This window comes from Idiotropiscis lumnitzeri, chromosome 11 (assembly GCF_059441095.1).
Source record: "Idiotropiscis lumnitzeri isolate Australia: NSW breed Sydney's pygmy pipehorse chromosome 11, RoL_Ilum_1.0, whole genome shotgun sequence".
NCBI lineage: Eukaryota > Metazoa > Chordata > Actinopteri > Syngnathiformes > Syngnathidae > Idiotropiscis > Idiotropiscis lumnitzeri.
Window position 1 is genome coordinate 15,800,212 of NC_142401.1, and position 21,667 is coordinate 15,821,878.

The window sequence follows — 21,667 nt, forward strand, 5'->3', positions numbered from 1 at the left end:
CAGAACTAAGTCGTTCCCTAGTTTGCATGGGCTGACGAACGTCAGTTAAATATTTTTCACTTCCTTATGACTTTGTGTCAAGGCTGAAATTTGGCATGATCATATGGCCGGTTTTAGCAGACTGCGGTGATCGACATCACAATGAGATGTTCAAGGCGTTTTTTGTGTGTTTGTTAAAGTGTGACTAGGGCCATAGGTTGTGTTTTTTGTTGTTGTTGTTTGGATTAAATTCCCTTAGAATTAGGTGAATTGATAGTCTTCTGAAACATTTGTTGCCAAGAAAAATATAATGCACGAAGTCCAGAAGGAAAGTTTTTTTCTAAGCAAAAACAAATAACGTAGCAACAAGAGAAAAATAGAATAAGGCTTTTGCTTGAAATTATTCAAAGGAAGTTATATTTCTCATAAAAACGTTTTTCCCCCAGATATAATATTTTATAACCATAATTCTCATGCGCTAAATGCTTTTCTCGAGCAAACATAAAATGCATGATCTTCTCCTAGGAACATTTGAAGGAAATAGTTCCTAATTTTCGCAATTAGTTTTTTTTAATCGTTAAGTTTTTGTTTTTGTGAAATTCATTCCAGAAAAATTTTTTTTAATCTCCATTGGAAAAGTCTCATTTTTGAGGAAAATGAAACCATGTATTTACCAAGTTAAAATACTTTTATTCCAAATGAAAAAGTAATCTTTCTGAATCCGCCCCATCTACTTTTGATCAACAAAAAGCTTAAACGGAAAACTGGCCTAAAAATCGAATTGTGCAAAAATACAAGTAATGGCAGTTCCAAATGTATACTGTTGTTTCCAGATGGAATATTGCCAATTCCGTAATCCAAAAATAAAACATTTTCTGGATCGTTGAATGATGAAGGGTGTCGTGTGTGCTGCACACCACTAGATGTCAGCTGTATTAATTCCGTTCCTTAACACACAAAGAAACAGGAAATGAGGGCTGGAAGGCGTGGGGAAAGGGACAATTCTTTCTCGGTAAAAACGAAGCAATGCATGATGGGAATATTTTCGCACATTCTTTCGCGCTCAATTATAATGGTTTAGTTAATATGATGACCAAAATGGACTACGTATTTACAACTGTCGTAAGGGTGCTGCCTCGTCCAGCGGGTTTTTGTGCATGTGTCCACTTGACACGTATGTAGCAGATGAGCTCGTGACTGAAGATGGTGTGTGTGCTAAAGACATTGGGCTGGTGACTTAACCAAATCATACTTACCTGGCAGGGGAGATACCATGATCAAGAAGGTGGTTCACCCAGGGTGAGGCTCAGCCATTGCACTCCGGCTGTGCTGACCCCTGCGAATTCCCCAAATGTGGGAATCTCGACTGCATAATTTCTGGTAGTGGGGGACTGCGTTCGCGCTCTCCCCTGAATTGATTGTGAAAGAAAATTTTTAACTATTTGACTCGTCTTAGAAGGATGTGACAGATCTACGTCACATTTCATCGGAAGGTAGCGATCGTGCCCGCCTCTCTGCGCGGAATGTCTAAAACAAAAGTTACTAACTCGCTCTATTATTCATGTAGTATTTCGTTATTTGCAGCAATTCTAATCTGTGCGTGCGTTATTATTTCTGAAAATTTTGCAGCTGCAATGGTCGAAGGAGAATGGCAGTAAGCACATTCACTCACTAATTTCAATAGGATTATTTAATGTCATCATTTTAAAACCCCAGATTTCCCCCTAAACTAGAATGGTTCGACCCAACTTGTCACGTGCCACCTCTCCTTTCCTGTCAATCACTCGAAGACATGAACAATGAAGTCGTCGTTGAAGCCTGAATCTTACGAACAAAACGTCTAAAGGAAAGCCGAACCAGAGTCGCCAAAATTCCGGTTCTATGTGGAAGATTATATTTTATTTGGATTTACGGATGCGTAAAATGCGGACTGCGTTCGCGCTCTCCCCTGATTCAAATATGAAAGACAATTAAATGGAGGATTTGCAAGTCGAGAATTTTGAAGTTGAAGATGGCAAAGCAGATTCGTAAGTGATTTGTGTAATTGCAGTTCCAAGAAACAATTCGTTCGTCACCGAGAGACACACGCCGGACGACGACGCGCGTGAGATCACCAGGACAATGCAGTTATATAAATGTGTGCGTTCTTGTTATGCGTAATTCTATCCAATATGTAGCAGCTGTAATGTCCGAACCACTGTTATAATAGTTTTGGAATTTTGATTACCGCAGCAGTTTTTATTTTTGTTTTATTTTGTCTTAATTTAGTTCGTTTTATTTCGTTTTCAGGCTGGCTGTGTTATTTTTTCTTTCAAAAACACTTAGTTTTAGTATTAGTTTTCGTTTTTAAATAAATTGGGGTTTCACTTGTGTGCAAGCTTGAAAAAACACCATGGCAAGTATTCTGCAGTAAAAACTCAACAAAAGTATTATTTTTAAAACACTTTGATAATTTAGGCCGGGTACAGTTTTCCAAAACTTAAAATAGAGTTGGTTATTTTATCGTTTTATTTTAAAGCCTTTTCGATTTCATTTTATTTCGTTGATGCTAAATGTTTTTTTCAATTTTAGTTTTAGTTATTTGTTAATTTTTGTCAACTAAAATAACATTAACACAAACACTTTTGTGCTCACCCTGATATTGCGGTAATAGGAATTTGTATTTCCTGGGTTACAACTCAGCAGATTCTGCAGGTACAAGCCATAAAAGCACCTCCTCCAGGAATTTGGTCTGAATAAAAGCAGTGAAAACAAAGATGAATTATTTTATTCAGTAAAACAGGTCCTTGTATTGGTGTTATTGTTAATGTAACTTAAGATATACTGTAGTACCTTCAAATCAGGACTCTCTACTCTCAGTCTGTATAAACTCCACTCAGACAACAGGTTAGACTCCCTCAGTCTTGGAAACTCCTCAGCCAGGGTCCTCATCTCAGCATACCATACTCTGTATTAAATTTTTACACAATCTATTTAGGACAAAACATGAAAGACAGACAAACTGCAGATGTCTAAGAATCTGTTGTTGAGGTTCTGAGTCAGTGCAGTCAGAAATGGCTCCATCACCTGCAGAAGATGTTAAAAAAAAAAAGAAAGAAAGAAAAACAGCTCTTCCGTCCACATTACACAAATACATTCTAAATACATAAAGTGTTCACAATTATAATCTTAACTATTCTGCGCCTTGTTGTGGACAGTCTGAGAGTCCAACAACCCCAGACATTCAAAGTATGAGGTAGGCATGTTAACTGTCAACCTAAACATTAACTTTACTTACTTTATATGTAGTTATTAATGTATAAATTCCCCTCCATGTTCCGTCATCTTATTGTGGTGGAAGGGTTTGAGTGCCCAATCTCCAACTCGTAAATTTTAATTAATCAAAATAAAATGTTGATTTTTTTTTGCAATTTTTTAAAATTATATTTATATATTATATTATATTATATTATATTATATTATATTATATTATATTATATTATATTATATTATATTATATTATATTATATTATATTATATTATATTATATTATATTATATTATATTATATTATATTATATTATATTATATTATATTATATTATATTATATTATATTATATTATATTATATTATATTATATTATATTATAAATTATATTCAATGTTCAAAACTGTGTTTGGTAGCCACATTGTGCCAAGCGTTCTTGAGCATTACTAACAACTATTCTAAAATATCACAAATGAAACAGTTACTATCAAAACAGTCAGAAAGTTTTGGTTGTTACATAATTATTTGCTCTTTTGTTTTTTTAAATAAAGTACTCTTAGATGAAATAATACAAAGATACCTATGTCATATATAGATAGGACTGATTTTAATTGTATTTTATTTCAAATTCTAGCTGAATTTAAAGGGAGAAATGCCAAAAAGTCGAGCTGAGCATATAGGCAGAGAGTTAAGAATGACCTGTGAACCACCAAGAATATTTTATTTAAAAAAAAGACAAAAAAATAACAAATTGAAGTAAAGCTGAAATATTAACAAGGACTTATCTTGCAAAGAGCCATTGGATTTCAGCAAGAAAAGACAACAAAACCACCGGATGGCTTTAAAAAAACAGAGGGATTGAGATATTTTGCAGGGCTTCCTCGCCACTGAGCACCTTTAGTGAATGTGATGAGACACCAGAGCAATAAAAAGGATGAAAAATACAAGTACACACAACTACAGAGAAATACACAAGTTAAAGCTCAAAATGAAAGAACTGAAGAAGGAAACATATAAAAAACAATGTCAGAGGTTGAAGTTGACACCAGACCTGTCCTAATGGCCCCTAAGAACAAAACCTCAGAAGGAATTAATGCAGCTCAAAGATGCAACGATAGCTAAATATTTAGTTATACGGCATGTTTGAAAATATTTAACACTTTTTAATCCTCATTCTCATCTCCCATTTTCTCTTGCTGTTTTCCCATTTCCAACAGCTTCCCCGGAGGCGAAGGTAACGCACAACATTCGGCAAAATTTGGCATTCCATGGACACTCGAATCAATCCCCCCCGAAGTGACACAGAAGCATGTCCAAATATGCCCACCTATGTTTACAGGAAAGTGCAAGACACAAATTTTTTTATTATATTTTATTATTTTTTTTATCTGTTTGAAACCTTTCACTTTAAAAAGAATTGATATTTTTTATGTTTTCAAGGCAGAGACGGCATTGAGGTATACACCTTTACTGCATCGCCGATGGTGTAGTGGTACACTCGCCCGAGTTGTGTGCGGGCTGTGTGGGTTCAGTTCCCACTCAGTGATGGTGTCTATGTCTGCCCTGTGACTGGCTGGTGACCGATTGAGGGCGTAGTGTGCCTTTCACCCATAGTCAGCTGGGATAGGCTCCAGCACCCTCCCGTCACCCTCTACAGGATAAGCGGTGTGAATGGTGACATGACCTTTACTGCGTAGGTCACAACATTGCATGTTTTTGTACTTTGTAAATGTTAATTGCCAAAAATATATAATAATTCCAATGCTCATCATAGTCGGTTGTTTGCAATTAAGGAAGCCATCTAAAATATTTGCTTCCTTTCATTTCATTTTTAAGCATGCTAAGCAAAGAGTCTGTATTTCTTTTTTAAGCTTGTTAAGCACAGAGTCTGTCTGGATATATATATATATTTTTTTTTACTTTTTGTTAAATGCATGTTTCAAAAAACTTTGCCATTCCAATTAAAATTTAATAAGGAAGATGAAACCACTTGTATTTCTTGAATGATGAATTGATGTGCCCTATGAGTAACTGGTGGCCTGCCCAGCGTGGACCTCGCTTTTACCCGAAGTCACACCCATGTTGCAGACAGAGGACAAAGATACAAATAACTTTGAGGATTTCTCTCACCCATTAATTGACTGACACTGTTTAACGGTAGATAAATGGAAACAGCCTCACAGTGGACAGTTACTGGTATATTACTGTAACTAGGATGTCCTAAGAAGATAGGGGGAAAAGTAGAGGGCTCCATGAATACCATGACGAAATACACCATTATTGTTGTGACTTTTGGCTTTTTACTATACTGTGGTACAGCATTTTTACTTTTTTGAAAATGTAACGGGGAAAAAAAGTTTTGAAGGAGCGAGAAGATGCAACGGACAACTAAGGACGATAGAGGACGCTACTAGCACACATTTCCTGAATGGTGCCGTTAAACGTTAGGGGTCTTTTAGTACTGTAAATACTTTAGATAAAAACTGAAAGTGTGTGTAATTGGTTAAAACTATTCAACGTAGCGTGTATTATTGTATATTTGTGTTTCATATTCTTTGCCTGAAAATTGTTTGGAAACGTGTTTTTAATTCGGGAAAATGCCCACATAAACGTGCATAATGTGAATTGCGGTGTGACAGCGAAAGCGGGCCGACTCGTCGCTCGGTTTATTAGCCGAGCGATTCCGTAATTGGCCGAGAATTGCCGAATCATCTGTCGTACCCGAACGGCTGGAGAAGCGGCAGGCAGCTGCGCCATGTTGGCCGACTCTCTCACTTATGTGCGGGCAAAAAATGAGAGAAAACGCACTTGACGAATAGCTCAACTAAATCTTCCCACGCGGGAGGTTGAAGACCGTGTGGCTAATCTTTTTTTTTTCATTTCTCCCCCCCCTCTCGTGGAAAAGAAGCGAAACCGGTGGGGGGGCCGGGGATCCGCAGAGGCTCTGGACGGGCTAGGGAAAGCTTCCCACCGTCCCCATGAACATCACCGCTGATCCCGGTCGCCACTTTCCATGAAAAAAAAGGAAAGATCCGTGTCGTTATTTGAGCTTTGTTATCCCGCTTCTCCCGGGGGGCTTGGGGCCGGCTTTGACTCCATGTGTGCGAGCTAAAGCGACGGTCGTTTCGCTATTTGTTACGCTATTTTGTTTTTAATGTGTTAGTTCTGTCTCGTTTTCCTTTTTATTTATTTTTTACGATGAGTTTACCACCGAAAGTTGTCCCCAAACCCGCCACCGCCGTCGCCGTGAGTGGACCTGGAAGCGGACCCTCTCCGTCGAGCCAACTGCGGGCTACCCTGACCTCCGTGTCGCTGCCGCCGGGAGCCCCAGCAGTCCCCCAGCCCGGAGCCGTACCGCCAACTCAGTATCCTTTTGACCCGTACGGTAACTGATATGTGGTTCCCTAATACTCATTTTCCCTTTGTTTATGGGCCAGGAGTTCGACTTTTCTTATTGATCGTGGAGGGTAGATGTGATGGTGGAGGGGAGGGGGGCAATTAGCTAGGATGCTAAGTGTGCTAACGCTAGCCGGTTTTAAAATGCCACCATCCTGAATTATGTTTGTTTTCGGGGGGACGTTAGCGCCACGCCCCAAACCAATCTTAAACTCTTTATCAGTAATGCGTATTTTGAGTCGACTTAAATGTCAAAGCGTGCTGACATTGTCGGTTAGGGCCAGGCTTTCATGGCTCTCGACACCGGTTACCGGCGTCCGGCCGGCTTTGTTCGCTTATCTTCGGTGGCTAACCGCAGCGCTCGAGAAGTGTGCTAATGTTAGCCCCAAAATAAGGCCCAGTTTTGGGGAGGGGGGGTGATTGTAACACCTCCCCTCCCGTTGTTGAGCAGGATGAAAGGGGTTGAACCCTGAAAGGCCTGTCACTTGTCAGCTCGATGAGCCCTTAAAGCAGAGATAGATGTCCACGAGGGCCACTATCCTGCCTTGTTTAGATGTTTCCCTTCTCCAACACACCTAATTTAAACGATCTGCTGATCTTGATTCAGATCATTTGAATTAGGTTTGTTGGAGAATGGAGACATCTAAAGTTGTATGCAGCAAAAGCAGCAATTTATCGACAAATTAGAAACTTTTGACCTGAGATTTGTGCTTCCATATTGCAAATATTTTGCTGAGATCCTTTTGCCTTCGTTCTTCATCTTTACATCATGATAAAAGCACGGAATAGCATTACGAACTCCTGCAGGGACGTCAGGTTGACATGACGCGTAACAATCATATCAATAACGTCGGTCCAAAACCTCCTTTGCCACCATTTGATTAATGTATATTTTTTCACAACTCTTTGCTATTGGTCTGTTCTTGTATGGGTGTTATTTATACCCATTTATTGACCAATATAAAGTGCCGGAAATGCCTTGATTGGTTTGGTCATACAATATTAATGGTTCAACATCATTTTTGTTTTCTCCTGAAAATTGCTGATTCTGGAGGTATGAGGATTCCGTCCAACCTCAGCGATATCAGATACAAACTAGGGAGGGCTACTTGGTTCAATGTAGTATTTTAGGTATACATGTTTTTAAAATGATGCAACATAACATATTGTAGATAAGAGTACATTTCAGATGGAGAACCACTGTCTTAAGTATCAACCAGAGCATTAGAAGACATCAGAACATCTCACTGGGTGGTTAAATGGTTGTTTTACTGAATGGGTCCGGCGTCTGTGAAGCATTAACATCAAGAGCATGGTGCAATGCCAAATGTCATTACCACATGCCACCGCTGGCCTATTTACCATCACCTGTGTTTTTGTGAGGTGTTCACAGCGAAGACAGGCTAGCCTACTTTAGAGTGGAGTGAGTCACCGCACTTATGTCATCTCAAGTTACAGTTCCAACAAGGTGTCAAGTACGAGATGGTGGCCAGTGCCATCTCTGCCCAGTCAGTCAGTCAGTCAGTCAGTAGCCCAAAGATAGTTGTTGGCTGATCTACAATGCAGGTCCAAACGCCTAATTCAAAATCAATGGCAACATTTTATCTTTTTTTTTTTTTTTTGACTGACTATTTACATGTACTTTAAAGTGACTCATATCTGACTACATGAAACAAGCAACATGCACAGTATTGCTTGTAAATAACTCGAGAAGTGGTAACACGAGAGAAAACTATCATATCATTAAATTTACTTGACTAATTTGATTTGAGAAAATCGAAGCAAATATTTTGCAGCGTGTGTTTTTAAAAATCGTTTGTTTGTTTTGTTTGAGCAGATGCCGGTGTGGATATAGAGAGTCCTCAGTTTGTGAAGGTCGCGTATGACGTTTTGATGTTACGCACGGTGCACTCAATTAGTGCCATATTTGCTGTACTTTTGACACCTGCATGTTTGCAGATTTATTTTTAAAATCTCAATATTATTTTGAGGCATTGGATGAAAATTTAAAATGCTTATTGGACGTCGATTTGCCTTTTCTCTTTCTAATAACCTTGGGGTTGGAAAAAAAAAACTTTCTTTTTGTATGCATTCATAATTAGCGTCTGTTGTACATGGATTTTCAACATATGTGGGCTGGCCCGGTCCTTCTCATCAGCGAATAGCGGGATTATACTGTATTTAAGGCCCCAAAGTGTTTGTCATTCAAATATTTACTTTCATCTTGAATTTACTACTGCTTTACTATAACTTAGCAATAGACTAGAGTGCAATACGATTTACAAATTTGAGTTGTGTCACCACAGTGGGAACACACCTGTTGTAAAATGAAGACCGTGTGTACATCATATGTCGATGTATTGTACTGTAAGGGCATATCCAATATGTGTGTTTACATTGCACTCGCATTGGCAGATATCTAATACGTGTCTGATTTTTGTCCGCATTTAGAACATGTTTGCTTCCGATCTGAAGATATCCCATTCCATGCTTATTTATCCCCTCGACTCTATTATGATGTATATCCCAATTTTGCCACTGGAGAGAGCAAAAAAATTCACAATTGCGCCTCTTGAACCGTGCAGTGCTCACATCTGGTGGCTGCCTGTGTAGTTAGTAGCGGCTAAATTGCTAATGCTGTGTGCGTACGCTGTGTATTTTCATGCTTTCCATATCATCACTTGGGTACTACTGATCCAAATGCATCAAAAGGATTGCTGTGTTGCCTGTTTTTGAGGACATACCTTGCATGCAATGGCTACATGTTCTCCACGTCACTTTGGAGATACCGCCTCATAAAGCGATGGTGAGAAAGGTCTTGAAGATTTTGAAAGTAAAGCCAACGCTGCCAATCATCTGTACGTTTAGCTGTACGGTCATTGTTTACTTCTTCCTATTATCGTACTTTATTTTTTTTCTTTTTCATCTTCCAAACCTGAAGTAGAGCAGGAAATAGTAAATATGCAGTCACTGCTGCTCACCTTGTTTTCTGAAGCTGAGCCATGATTAGTTGTTACCGGAGCCCTGTGCAACCGTGATTTAATTTTCAGTCAACAACAAGTGACAAGCGGTTGTCGCCTTAAATGGACAAAAACAGCTTTATTTTACTGTTTTACTCATTCCACAAACACAATATTAATCAGAATGCCATGTTTCGACTAGTGGGCTTGCATAGAACATATTCTCATAAAGAACATTTTTGGCTTGACCTCCCCTTTAAAGAACACGATATGTCCAAAAGTTGCTCTTTTTTTGTTACGAATCAGTACTGGGAATTGTTAGGAACCAGAATCGAATCGTTAGGAACCAGAATCGAATTGTAACCGGAATCGTCCAAATTCAAGCGATGCCCAACCGTAGCCATGAGAAAAAGTCAGCGAGCGTCTCTGGCGGTGATTCAGGAGGAAAATGTACGTAAAGGATATCCGATGTTTGGGATCATTTCACACTTAACAAGGCAGATTGAGGCTGTTCTAAAAATAGCTCACCAGTGATATGACATTTTCTCTAAATGTTGTAGAAATGATCATTTAAAAATGCTATTAATAATTACATATATTATTTAAGGTAATTTTGGAAATTATTTAATTTCAGACTTGTAGTTTCAGTGTAGGCATTTGGTAGCCCTTTGTGCAATCAATACACAAGAAGTAGCTCTTGCTCTCAAAAAGGTTGGTGACCCCTGATCCACACCATATGTTGTCCAAAGCGCTGAGCTGCCTATCCTCAAAATCACGATTTTCAAAACATATGGAGTATACATACGCGCTAATGGCAACGTGGCATCAACGTTCGGTTTAAGATTGTTACTTTGATCGCTAGGATCCCCTGCCATACACTGTTGAATGTTCTTCCAACCATCCATCCATTTTACTAATTCTTTTGGAGTCATTTTAAGTTTATCCTATTGTTTTACAAGCTGCTAGCTAGCGATAACCAGTGTATTTTGTTGTCTTCTCCAGCATGCATGCGGCCTAATCGCTTTGTCTGCCACTGTGACGGTGTGATGCAACCGTTGAAGTAACAAAGACAAAGGTGTTGATAAACTGTCTAGCTGGGCTTTATTGCAAGGCTTAACAGTTTAATTTAATGCTTGATAATATTGTCGTACACAGGCAAAGGCTTCAAATGCAGCCGGGCGTCACATAGCGCATGCGCTTTTCCCTCATATGTTCACGTCACGCATACACGTGCGTGTGTGTGTGCGTCATATAACTAGATTCTGAAAAAACTCATTCTGTCTTCAATTTTAACGGCCTATTTTCTGTTCGAGTCTCCACCGATTCATGTATAGGCCTCGCACAGCTTATCCTTGTTTTTTTGTTTTTTTTCCCCCCTTTTTTTTGGCTTCTTAACGAGCCATCCATGCTCTTTGCCTTCCGCCAAGATAACTTTTTCAAAGAGCAGAATCCTGTGCAAGCAGGATTTGAACACAAAGTGGTGTTTGAAACTCATTGGTCCCATGAGCTAGTATAAGCTTGCTTTATTACAACCAGTGTGACCAAAACGGGTTCGGATGCAGTTTTTGATCAACCACATTTATTGTTTCATGTGACAACCACAGGCACCCTTTAAAGCAGAAGTCAACCCCCAAATTTTCTTTACAATAATATATTCTATGTGCCTCCTCTTGTCTTAACACAACATTCTGATGAATATTGGATTTGTGAAATATGAGTCATCCACTGTATAAAACATTCTAGCAAAATTCACCTCTTTTTAGCCACCTCAGTGGGTGACCATCTTGCCACTTTCTGTCAACTGAAAATGACATCATTGTTGCTCTGGGCTCCAGTAACGACCAATCAACACCTCACCTGTTTTCTGAGCCATCATTGCTCATTACCTGAGCCTTGAGCAACTGTGATGTCCTTTTCAGTTGACATTAAGTAACAAAATGGCCACCGCCAGAGATGGACAAAAATGGTGGATTTTACTCCTTAACTCATATTCCCAAAACACAATATCAATCAGAATACCATATTTAGACTAGTGGGCCTGCATAGAACTTATTATAGTCAATAAATCTTTTGGGTTGACTTCCCCTTTAAGTGTGCTGTGATGGTTACATTCAACAGAATACACTGTTGAATAAACTGCAGTGTCCTTGTTTGACTCTCTTGATAGTTGAATTTGTTTAACCTACTTTCCGCTGCATGGCTGTAAATGTTTATCATTGGGGTATGGAACTTTAGTCGTTTATAGCATGTTTTATATAATTGGAATGGATACAAATATGGCTTGTTGAGATTTCCGCTGCAGTGATTTACACCTTGACTTTTGTGTTACGTCATCTGACTTGTGAATGTCCTGTGACTGCTATCCGATACACCTGAGATCTGGTGTGCCTTTATGTGAAAGCATTTCTCTTCCAGCCGACAAAGTTAAAATATCCAGTACATACTGTGTACAAGCTGTCTTTATCATTTATATTGTGGTGAATGAATTGTGCGAGTCATAACAGAGATGGAAAAAATTCAACAAAACCAGTTGTGTCAGCAGCAGCACAAGCTTCTTAATTTGATAGGAACAAATCTGTACTGATTTAAATGTTTTTTTTTTTTTTATGAATTTCAACGCAGTTGGTAACGCCCCAAAAATAGGGAGGAGACTGCTTGATTAACACATCAACCAGACGTAGTCATTTAAGGAGCAAGCATTGGAATATTGAAATATGATATTGTATTGTAATACCTTTTTTTTTACTGCCCAATATTGATCTATTGTTAAAATAAAATGTCAACGGCAAGTCCCGTTCCGCACTAACTGATCCAAACGTCTCCCTTCATCGAGCCTCTCGCGCCACGTCGGCGATGCATCGCATCTGGCACATGCTTCCCCGAGGGATTGTCAGTTCCCACTTGCTGGGATGTTAACTCTTGCGGGACGACGAGTTGGTGTGCTTCCTGAAGGTGTGTGTCTGTGTGTAGTTTGTTGCTGTTCCTGGTTGCCAGAGCAACGCTGAGCGCATGCGTCTGCTGCCGTGCAAGCTCTGACAATGGCGGCACTGCTTAGCATTCAGTGCGAGAGGCCAAGGTGGCGCTTCCCACCATCTGCCAACAAAGGCCCAGGTCAGCCAGCCTTGCTTGAGACCCCCCCCCCACCCCCCTCTCCTTATTTCATTCCAACTCACCTCAATCCGCTGCAGGCCCAGCTGAGAAACTGACAGTTTTTTCCCAGGCTGCTGAGATGATTGGTCTTTTTAGACCATCTATTTCCACATACGCATATCACATTTGACTGTGTTTACTCTGACGGAAAACAACCCATGAGTGCAGATTTTAAAATTTCATTTAAACAATCAACATTGGGCTGTGAAAGCACAGAATGAAACAATAAGACATTGCTAATACTAACTTCATCTTTACTGCACTGGCCATTACTTCCGATATGTGTGCTTATTTAAATCTGGACAGTGAGACACACCGCTCATGTCGCATGTCATTAGGCCATATTATTTTGTCTTTTTCTTATCCAGAGTACATCCCCCAAAAAATACTTTGCTTTGTTAGTACGACCAACATTAAAATCCAACAGCAAAGTATCAAATATTTGAAATGTTATTGTAAACCTCTGAACATTAAATCCAGTGAACAGTAACACAATGCTTTATAGTGTAATTTCAAAAATATACTTGAAATAAAGATTCAATTAAAATGCATTGCGCATAAAACCTTGGACAAAAAATGCAATGTTTAAAACTATTCTGAAAGATTAAATGCAAATGGATGAACTTCACTGTTATATACCACTGAACTGTACCAAGGCAGTGATTGCGTTACGTACTACTAGAGGGAGCTCATCTTCCACACCTTGAGAATATTTGTGTAGTGTCTTTTAATGTGTTCATTTGTGTTTAGGTAGACCTCTGTGTATTTTGATTGCATCAAGCTTGCATTGGCGAGGTTTATCCGTTTTGCAGAAATTTGGAAGTGGGCTCATTCCCATATGAAGATATGTAATTCCATACATTTAAAAAAAATATCTATTTATAATTCATTTACACTGCCATTAGTGGTGGTGTTGACTAAAAATCGGGTTTTCTCCGGGTACTACGGTTTCCTCCCACATTCCAAAAACATGCATGGAAGGTTGATTGAAGACTCTAAATTGTCCCTAGTGCAAGTGTGAGCGCGGATGGTTGTTCGTCTATGCGTGCCCTGCAATTGGCTGGCAACCAGTTCAGGGTGTCACCCGCCTACTGCCCGAAGATAGCTGAGATAGGCTCCAGCACGCCCGCGAGAAGCGGCTCAGATAGTGCATGGGTGGAAAAATAACAATTAAAATTGATCCTTGTGCGCGCGCATGTACGTTTATATGTATGTAAATATGTCATTGTTTAATGCAATCTGATGGTGTTAGCCAATACATTGATTTGGATTACACCGACATGACTTGTCGAAACATCACCCCATGGGATTAAAAAAAGTCACTTGAAGCTTTGCTACACTACCTACCAGACATGGTGTCACATTAAGGTATGAGGCCCAGCTCCAGCTTTGTTGTATGTACAAGCTACACGTTGACACAACACTGTACTTCAGGGCAGGTGTGCATGCGTGCGCTTGCGTGGGTGGGGGTGTGTGTGGGGGGGGGTGTGCGTGTGTGCGCATGGGCGTCTCTGTCTGTGTTTAGCCTGCGTGTGAAAATGTCCTCATGTTCATGTGCGCACTGTGCATAGTTATAAATAAACTGCTGAGCTGTTATGAGGCAGCATGCTGGACAGCGTATTCCAGAGGGGGTGTACTCGTGGTTAAAGGCAACTTCCTGCGTGATGTCACGAAGCACGCTTGCCATTGTTTGCGTCGGTCGCCTCATGCATTCCGGAGGTTGTCCGTTTGTTTTTTTCCTTTTTTTTATGTTTATTATAGGACAGAAATACATCGGTAGGGAATCTTCAGTGTTTAATGTGCTGGCTAGGAGTCATGTTGGCGAGGTCCGACACTGCAAGTGTTTTTGAGATAAAGAAGTTGTTTTTAATGGTTTCCTGGCTGCTGTTTTGAGCGTCCTTCTTTCTCCAATGTTCCGCCTGACAAACTCTTTCATTTACCGGACAGGCTGATCTGAAGCAGATGATGTAGTATTGTCATCCATTCTGACAGATTTGTAATAGTATTTTTTATTTTTTTTTTTTTATTGTTTGCCGTCGTGCCGGAAACACTCTAAATGCGAACAGTATGTTCACTGCTGATGTGCTCTCAAACTGTGCGTGCATACTTGCACAATAAAGTTGAAAACTTTATTTGGAACTTTTGGAGCCTGAACATTTTAGATTAAAAAAAATGTCATGTAAATCCAACCTAGGGGGTCTATCAGAACTTCATTTAGGTCACCTGCGGGCCACTAATGAGGAGCCTTGCAGACTCTTGACGATGGCTCTTGTGCTATTGAGACATTGACCTTTTTTTTTTTTTTTCCCAAAGGCCTCGCCAGTGACTGGCCTCACGGAATTGACATTTTGTACAGACCCCTATTGTGCACACCGGTGAATTTTAACCCTTTTGGTGATCCTTGGCAGATTTATTCACATTTATTTATCTTATGTAGAGTCGTGTACAGTTGATCTCACCTATTCACTTCACGGGGGAAAGGGACAGAGCCGGCTCACGAACAGCAAAAATTGTGCATATAATTCATGGCCATTGAAATGCATTGAGAGGAGTGCCCCCTAACTAAATCTACATATATGTGAATCCGAGGGCGCTGAACCGTGTTGAACCGTGACTCTGGGGGTCGACTTTAGTATTTACGGCCGAGCTAAAGTATTGGCGTATTGGACGGACCTTTTTGTCCACTGCACTTGTACACAAGTTATCCAAATGATATTTTACTCAGATTTTTATATTCCATGTAAATGACATTCAACATAATTTTAAAGTCATCAACTGAGAGAGAATAATGTGTATATTTATTATGTTTATTTTTTTTCCAAAATAAAAATGGCCTTTTTTAAATGAAAAAGTTAAATTAAACTACACTGGACACACCATGACTTTCTCTACTTTTATACCCAAGGCAGCCACTGATGCAGAGGAGTTCTTGCAACGTACGATTGTTCACTGATGAGTAACGTGCAACCTTGGATGGTAAGATGGAGGGAATAGTGGATGGTAGGATGGCCACTATGCCCAACAAGGCTGCAACGGGTTAATTACAGTTTCAATTTCTTAACAACTTATGAAATTAAAACACTTGTGTGCATAATAATTTAGGACAACATTTTAGCAAAAACATATTTTTTGTAAAAACAAACAAAAAAACCAAAACACTGTTATCATTGGATTTTTTTTTATTTTCAACATTCAATATATTCTCAAACTGTTGACTTGAAAATTATTATTATTAAATGCCATTTGAATAGAATAAAATATGAGAAAAACATTTGCATGGACTAGAATGCGCTAAAGTAGATTCAAAAGTCTGTCAAACAGTACAAAAATGACTTTCATTCAAGACACTAGCATATGAATGGCGACATAAGATTTAAATTCAGTATTTTAAGTACCTAATGCATTCTAAACTTGCACTAATCATCTCGCAGTAATCAAATAAACTTCGGTCTGGGCAACATAACAATATCTGCGCTAGAAGCAGAATGCTTGCACAAAACTTTACTCACTGCTATGTTATTTACTTTTTTATTTATGGCAGCCCTTTAGACAGCAAACAAGTTGGGCCTGAATTTATTTATTTTTTTTGTATCATCTGTTTGTCGCAGCCATGCCGTTGAAGGCCAAAGTCCTTCCATATATTTACAAAGCATAGACTGAATTCTTAATCGGCAAAATGTGATTCCTCATCATGAGAAACTATAGGCTTAAAACATTGCTGTCTTTTTTTATTTATTCCAAAGCCCTTATTAGAAGCACACAATAACAATTGGCTCCCAGATTTTGGATTGTGAGGCTCTATTCTACGAGACTAGCACCTATTGTTGGTACTGCAGTGAAAGCGTGGTCTCAGCTGCAGCATGCAGTGAAAGCTTTGTTAGTGTCACTTCTGTGTGTGCGCGTGCACGCGTGTGTGTGTGTGCGTGTGTGTTTGGGAAAGAAAAAGCGAGAGGGGAGTGGACCAGTAGGGAAAGGGAGCGTGTTTGCACCATCTGGGACGTGTCCGCTCACTTCCTGTGCCTCCACTCTTGATTCTTCGTCTCTGAGAGTTTGCGCGGAGACCACTAAGGATTTCTCAGCTTTGTGGAGAGACTTTTTATTCGTAAATCTAAGCTCACATTACATGCCATGCAGTGTGAAGAGTAGAATAATAATTTTTTGGGGGTCAAAATCCAACCTGGGCAACTTTGGTGTGTGTGCATTAATTTGATTTGTGTTCGATGGATCTGCTGCATGAAAACTCATATCGTGCTTATCAATACACATCCGACCAATATGTCATTAAAAGCCAAATGTGTAAATCTGTGAAGATGTCGTAACAGTGTTGATTTTGTATTTAACTTTAACAACCTTAACTGTCTTGGAGAAATTACTCATATTAATTTTCACTTGATTGAAGTTATCTGAATGTTATTTTTCATCTTCTACCTCTCTGATCTTGTTTCATTTGTTACAAGTGCTGCGTGATCATGATTATATGATTAGCCGCCAAGTCAGCTTTGAAAGCTAAGAGGAATTAGGTGTTACGAGGTTGGAAATGTTACTTTAAAAAATAATAATTATGGTAACTAAGTTACTAACTCAGTTGCTGCCTTGTAAAAGTAAAGTCAGGAAAGTAATATTTTTTTCCAATAGAATGGATGTTCTATCTATAGTGTAAAATATGTAGAATGAAATAAAAACAAATAAAAAAAAACACATTTTAGAATATTTCATATTTATTTGAACTCAAAAGATTGCAAATTGCCACATGTGCAGAAATAAAACACTATTAAAATAAATATTGAAAATCATATATACATATTAAAGAGTCAAGGAGTCTGGGGAGACCGTATTACAAAATATAGTTTTGTTTCAAGTTTTGTAATATTTTCAGACTATGATTATCATGTTTTTATTTTTGTTCAATATGTGACGAAAAGATGCCACTTTACGATGCAAATATGGACACAGAACCTTATGACATGACTATCATCCATAATATTGCAAGTTTTGTTGTAATATTTTCAGACTGTGATTATACTCCGGCTGTTGTGAAATACGCTATAGAAACAAAGTTATATTGTATTATATTGTATTGTATTTTTATACATGTCCACAGTTGTGGTTTACAAACGAAGAGTTATGATAAAAGTCTCATTGGAGACTCGCAGGCTAACTGCATTGCCAGTCTTGGCGCTGTTCATGTCTTTTTCTTGACATGAAACCTGACGGTAGGACTAATATCTAATTTATGGGAATATTCGACACCATCCGGCGTTTTTACTACGATTCGATACCATACAATACCCAGTTTTAATCCTGGTTAAGAGTTCTTGATAAAAACGCTGTGGTCATTAGTAGCCTAATTAGTTGTATGGACAAGTGGTGAGAGTAGTGGAATTAGAATGGGGCACTTGAGTGTCTATGATGGACCCACATTGGCAGATATTTGATTTGCAAGAGGCTGGATTGTGATCTAAAGTTATTTAAATGATGCATTGTTTTGTATTTAGGTTGCCATGATGTGCATTTGAATTGTGTCACTTGAACCATGCAATGTAAATTCAGCCGTAGTGTAGAGCGCTGACTGTGTGTCACTAACGTAGCCATAAACTGTGTTACAAAATTGTAGACCGCTGTCAATTTCATCATTAAAAAGTTTCAAAGGCCCAGAATTCACAAAAATCAACATCCCCTACTCTAGAGCCCCAAGTGTGAGTGGAAAAACTCTGATCACACATTGAGGTATCCCCCTTTCAGGAAGACCAAGATGCACTGGAGCCAGGCAACATTCATGATATGAAATATTACTGAAAACTGCATCAAAATCCATTTATTGAAATGAAGGTAGATGGCTGCGGCAAAGTGCTTCACTTCGAGACTTGTCCCGGTATGTCGATACAGGATCTTCCACAGCGTTAGCCTCACTTTGTTAATTGCCACCTGTTCAAACAGGAAATGAGAGAGGTGAAATAGCAATAAAACAGGCCAAAATCCAGATGTCAATGGGTAAGTCGGGGCAAGACGGTAGTAATAGTAGTCGTCGTAACAATCGCCCAGATGCCTGAGCACACAAAAGGCTCAAGTCACTTCAGCACAAGATTTTTATTTTTTGCCGAGACTTTACATTCAGTCTCCTTGCACAGTCAGTATGATTAGCAAGCTTGGCAGAGGGCCAAGAGCGTCAGGACGCTGGGCCGTGAGAATAGGGAGGCGTGACTCTGGGCCAGGAGGGAGACAGCCAGACGCTTGGTTTCCCCTAAACCATGTGACCAGCGGTTTGTGAGTGTGACACAGACAAGTAGCCAAGCAGGTTAACCGCGGGCTTCCCTGTCATGCGTGGCTGTGAAGCACTCCCTCTTTTGGTCCTCTCTGACGCCTCGCTGAGTGGCTCTCTGCTTCACGACTCATCTGCCCATTCTGAACGCTGCCGCTTGGCTTACATTCAAGCTGATCATGAGTAGATTTTGACAAGTCATAACAGGACATTTTCTTTTTGTTGATGGTCTACCTCTCCCCTTTTGTTGGCTGAGTAGTCGCCTTGCTTTTTCCTACCCAAAGCTGCCCCTGCGTTCCCAAAATCCAAAACACATTTTCTCTTTAACGCTCTCCAAATGGTGAAAGGTACATAGTGTACTCTTTTAGAGTGAGGGGCTTGTTTTGTGTTGGGTGGAAGGGAGGGGGTGCACTTTGGGGGGATCCTTGAAATTAAACCCAGCAAGCTGTTGAGCTTCCAGGAAATCCCTTTCAGAAATAAGCATGGTTGACACATTAATTCTGTCGTTTTCTACTGATTTTAAAACTTCCTTTTTGTGTACCAAATGCCCTTGTGTGATGTCGTCAGTAAAATTTTAAAACTCTCTCTTTTGAAATAAGGTACCCGAAAAGATCAACAAAACCATGTATCACATTGCTAGTTTTCCTTATAATGCACTTTTGCAGAATTCCCCGGGTTCCACCGTCACTGGATGACAGAATCTTCTCCACGCAGCCTGGAGTTGCGGCCGTCTACAGTGTATGTACACACACACACATGCACACAGCTGCGCATCTTGACACATTTCACACTGAATTTAAAGCACAAGTGCTTAAGACCATATACAAATAAAGTGATACCTTGACATAATGAGTTGAATTCATTCTATGACCAAGCTCGGCTTAAGTAACAATTTTCCGCACTGAAATCGATTGAAATGCCATTAATCTTTTTTTGAAATGCTACTTTCGCTACGATAATTTCTGCATGTTGGATGTACGCCTTTTAAAGCGGCAATGAACATCAGGAGTCAGGGTGGCCAATGAGTGTCTTGACGTGAGTTACAGCAGGTTTTTCCAATTTTGTCATTTCATATTTGTTAGATACTACTACAATGTGTAGTCTACAATAATCTTCGAATTTTATTTAAAAAATTCACTTGAACGTCTAACATAGCACCCTCTATTGGGAGATGGGTACTGCTCACCCTATGCAGCAAATCCAATTCAATTCAATCAAGTTACCCTGCTTATTCAAACCAAATGTTCTTTTGGCTAAGGAGGTTTTGTCGGGTACGCTGTATAAGCAATGTAAGATTCGACAAATAAAGCAGAAAAGTGGCGCGAAGTGTTTGCTCTGCACGAGAGGAACGAACATTCCCCTTATGCTACAGATCCTATAGAGCCGCCCCTCCCCCATACCATCACTCCGTATGTCCTCCAAATCAGTCGGTCGCCCAAGCAGAGCAGGCTCCTCCCCTGGCAACTGCAGAGAGATTACCGTATTTGCTTTATCGTGGGTCATGTGAGGGAAGTGTGCCACACAAAGGTGCTGGAGAGACGTGCACAAACGACGGCCACTGCACCCTGGGTCCTGGTGCTCGCAGCTGCGTCGCAGCCCTCCCGATGATCTGAATGTCACTGTTGTCGGGAAGAAAAAGGCCCTTTTGAGAGGAAAGAGCTGTTTTTCAAACATGAAGGATTCTTGTTGCCTTACTGCAGTGTCAGTTCTCATTCCGCGATGTGTCAGAATGGTGCAGGTTGTGCCAGGTGACACCTTTCTTGCCACACCATCATTCCAAACTAAACCCAGGGTCCACTTTCACAAGACAAGGCTGCAATTAGAAGATTAGGCTGGATTTACACTGCATGTTTGCCCAATTCTGATCTTCCTATACTCGATGACCAAATCACACGTAAAGAACTTTACAAACAAAATCAGGCAGTGACACCACTGAAGTAAGAAATGCTACTAATTAAATTAAATGTGACAGTGTTTAGTCGGCTGGATTTTGCTGTAAAGTGAATATAGGGAGACTGTAAATATTTTTGTTGTTTTAATCCTCCCTCAAGCTTTAAACACGTTCATTTGTGTTAAAACACATTTAAACTTAATAAAACACTTCAAAAAATATTCCCTCTGTCAGTTCTCACTCTTATTCTTTCAAAATAAGTAAAACACCTTTGAGTCAAGCTGAGTCAGCCTAAGTTGAAGTTTACTTTAAAACAGATACATAAAATACAGAATAATTTAAAATTGTGCAATTGAACAACCATATTGTTTGACCAAATGTTAAAATTTTGTTTCATAAATTCACTAGCCTACTGCTAACATACTATATAATGTGGAATGCCCCAAACTGGCATTGGGTCATTTGCACCCCTTTTAGGGCAGGAGGGCCCAACCAGTCAATTGCGGGTTCAATTTGCGTGTGATTATATATTTTGTGTTAGTGTACGCTAAAGCGTGGGCGCCCTATCTATCTTATATACTCAAAAACAATTTTATTATTTTTTTTTTTAATGAAAAAAGTGGGTCATGATTTTGTTAGTAAAACCCTTTCCCTTCGAGCGGCGGCTCAGAATTTTAGCTCACTGGTTAGCGCTCTATTGCCCCAAACCGGAAACATGGTGGGGGTGCACGTTTGATCCCAGAGTTGGGTGGATATCATGTGAGTAAAACTCCACGAGTTAGACAC

The 21,667-nt window shown here is 39.6% G+C and overlaps 1 protein-coding gene, 1 long non-coding RNA gene and 1 other non-coding gene across 12 annotated transcripts in view; all 3 read left to right on the forward strand.

The window, feature by feature from the left end:
* Positions 1-1,227: 1,227 nt before the first annotated feature.
* LOC148327673 (U1 spliceosomal RNA) lies at positions 1,228-1,391 on the forward strand. The gene has a single exon (XR_015845879.1). It is a non-coding gene; the product is annotated as a U1 spliceosomal RNA (small nuclear RNA).
* A 255-nt stretch (positions 1,392-1,646) lies between these two features.
* LOC148327674 (uncharacterized) lies at positions 1,647-5,211 on the forward strand. 2 transcript variants are annotated; one of them, XR_015845824.1, is made up of 2 exons: positions 1,647-2,118; positions 4,443-5,211. It is a non-coding gene; the product is annotated as an uncharacterized LOC148327674 (long non-coding RNA). The 2 variants fall into 2 exon arrangements; XR_015845825.1 differs by having other exon boundaries at positions 1,647-2,006.
* A 713-nt stretch (positions 5,212-5,924) lies between these two features.
* The window catches only part of eif4g3a (eukaryotic translation initiation factor 4 gamma, 3a), a 51,789-nt gene continuing 36,046 nt past the window's right edge, over positions 5,925-21,667 (forward strand). For all 9 annotated transcript variants that reach the window (XM_088308794.1, XM_088308797.1, XM_088308795.1 and 6 more), the window contains exons 1-2: positions 5,925-6,590; positions 19,656-19,728. In XM_088308794.1, the coding sequence (XP_088164920.1) occupies positions 6,424-6,590; positions 19,656-19,728 (240 nt within the window). In that variant the 5' untranslated portion in view covers positions 5,925-6,423. The remainder of the gene's footprint in view (positions 6,591-19,655; positions 19,729-21,667) is intronic.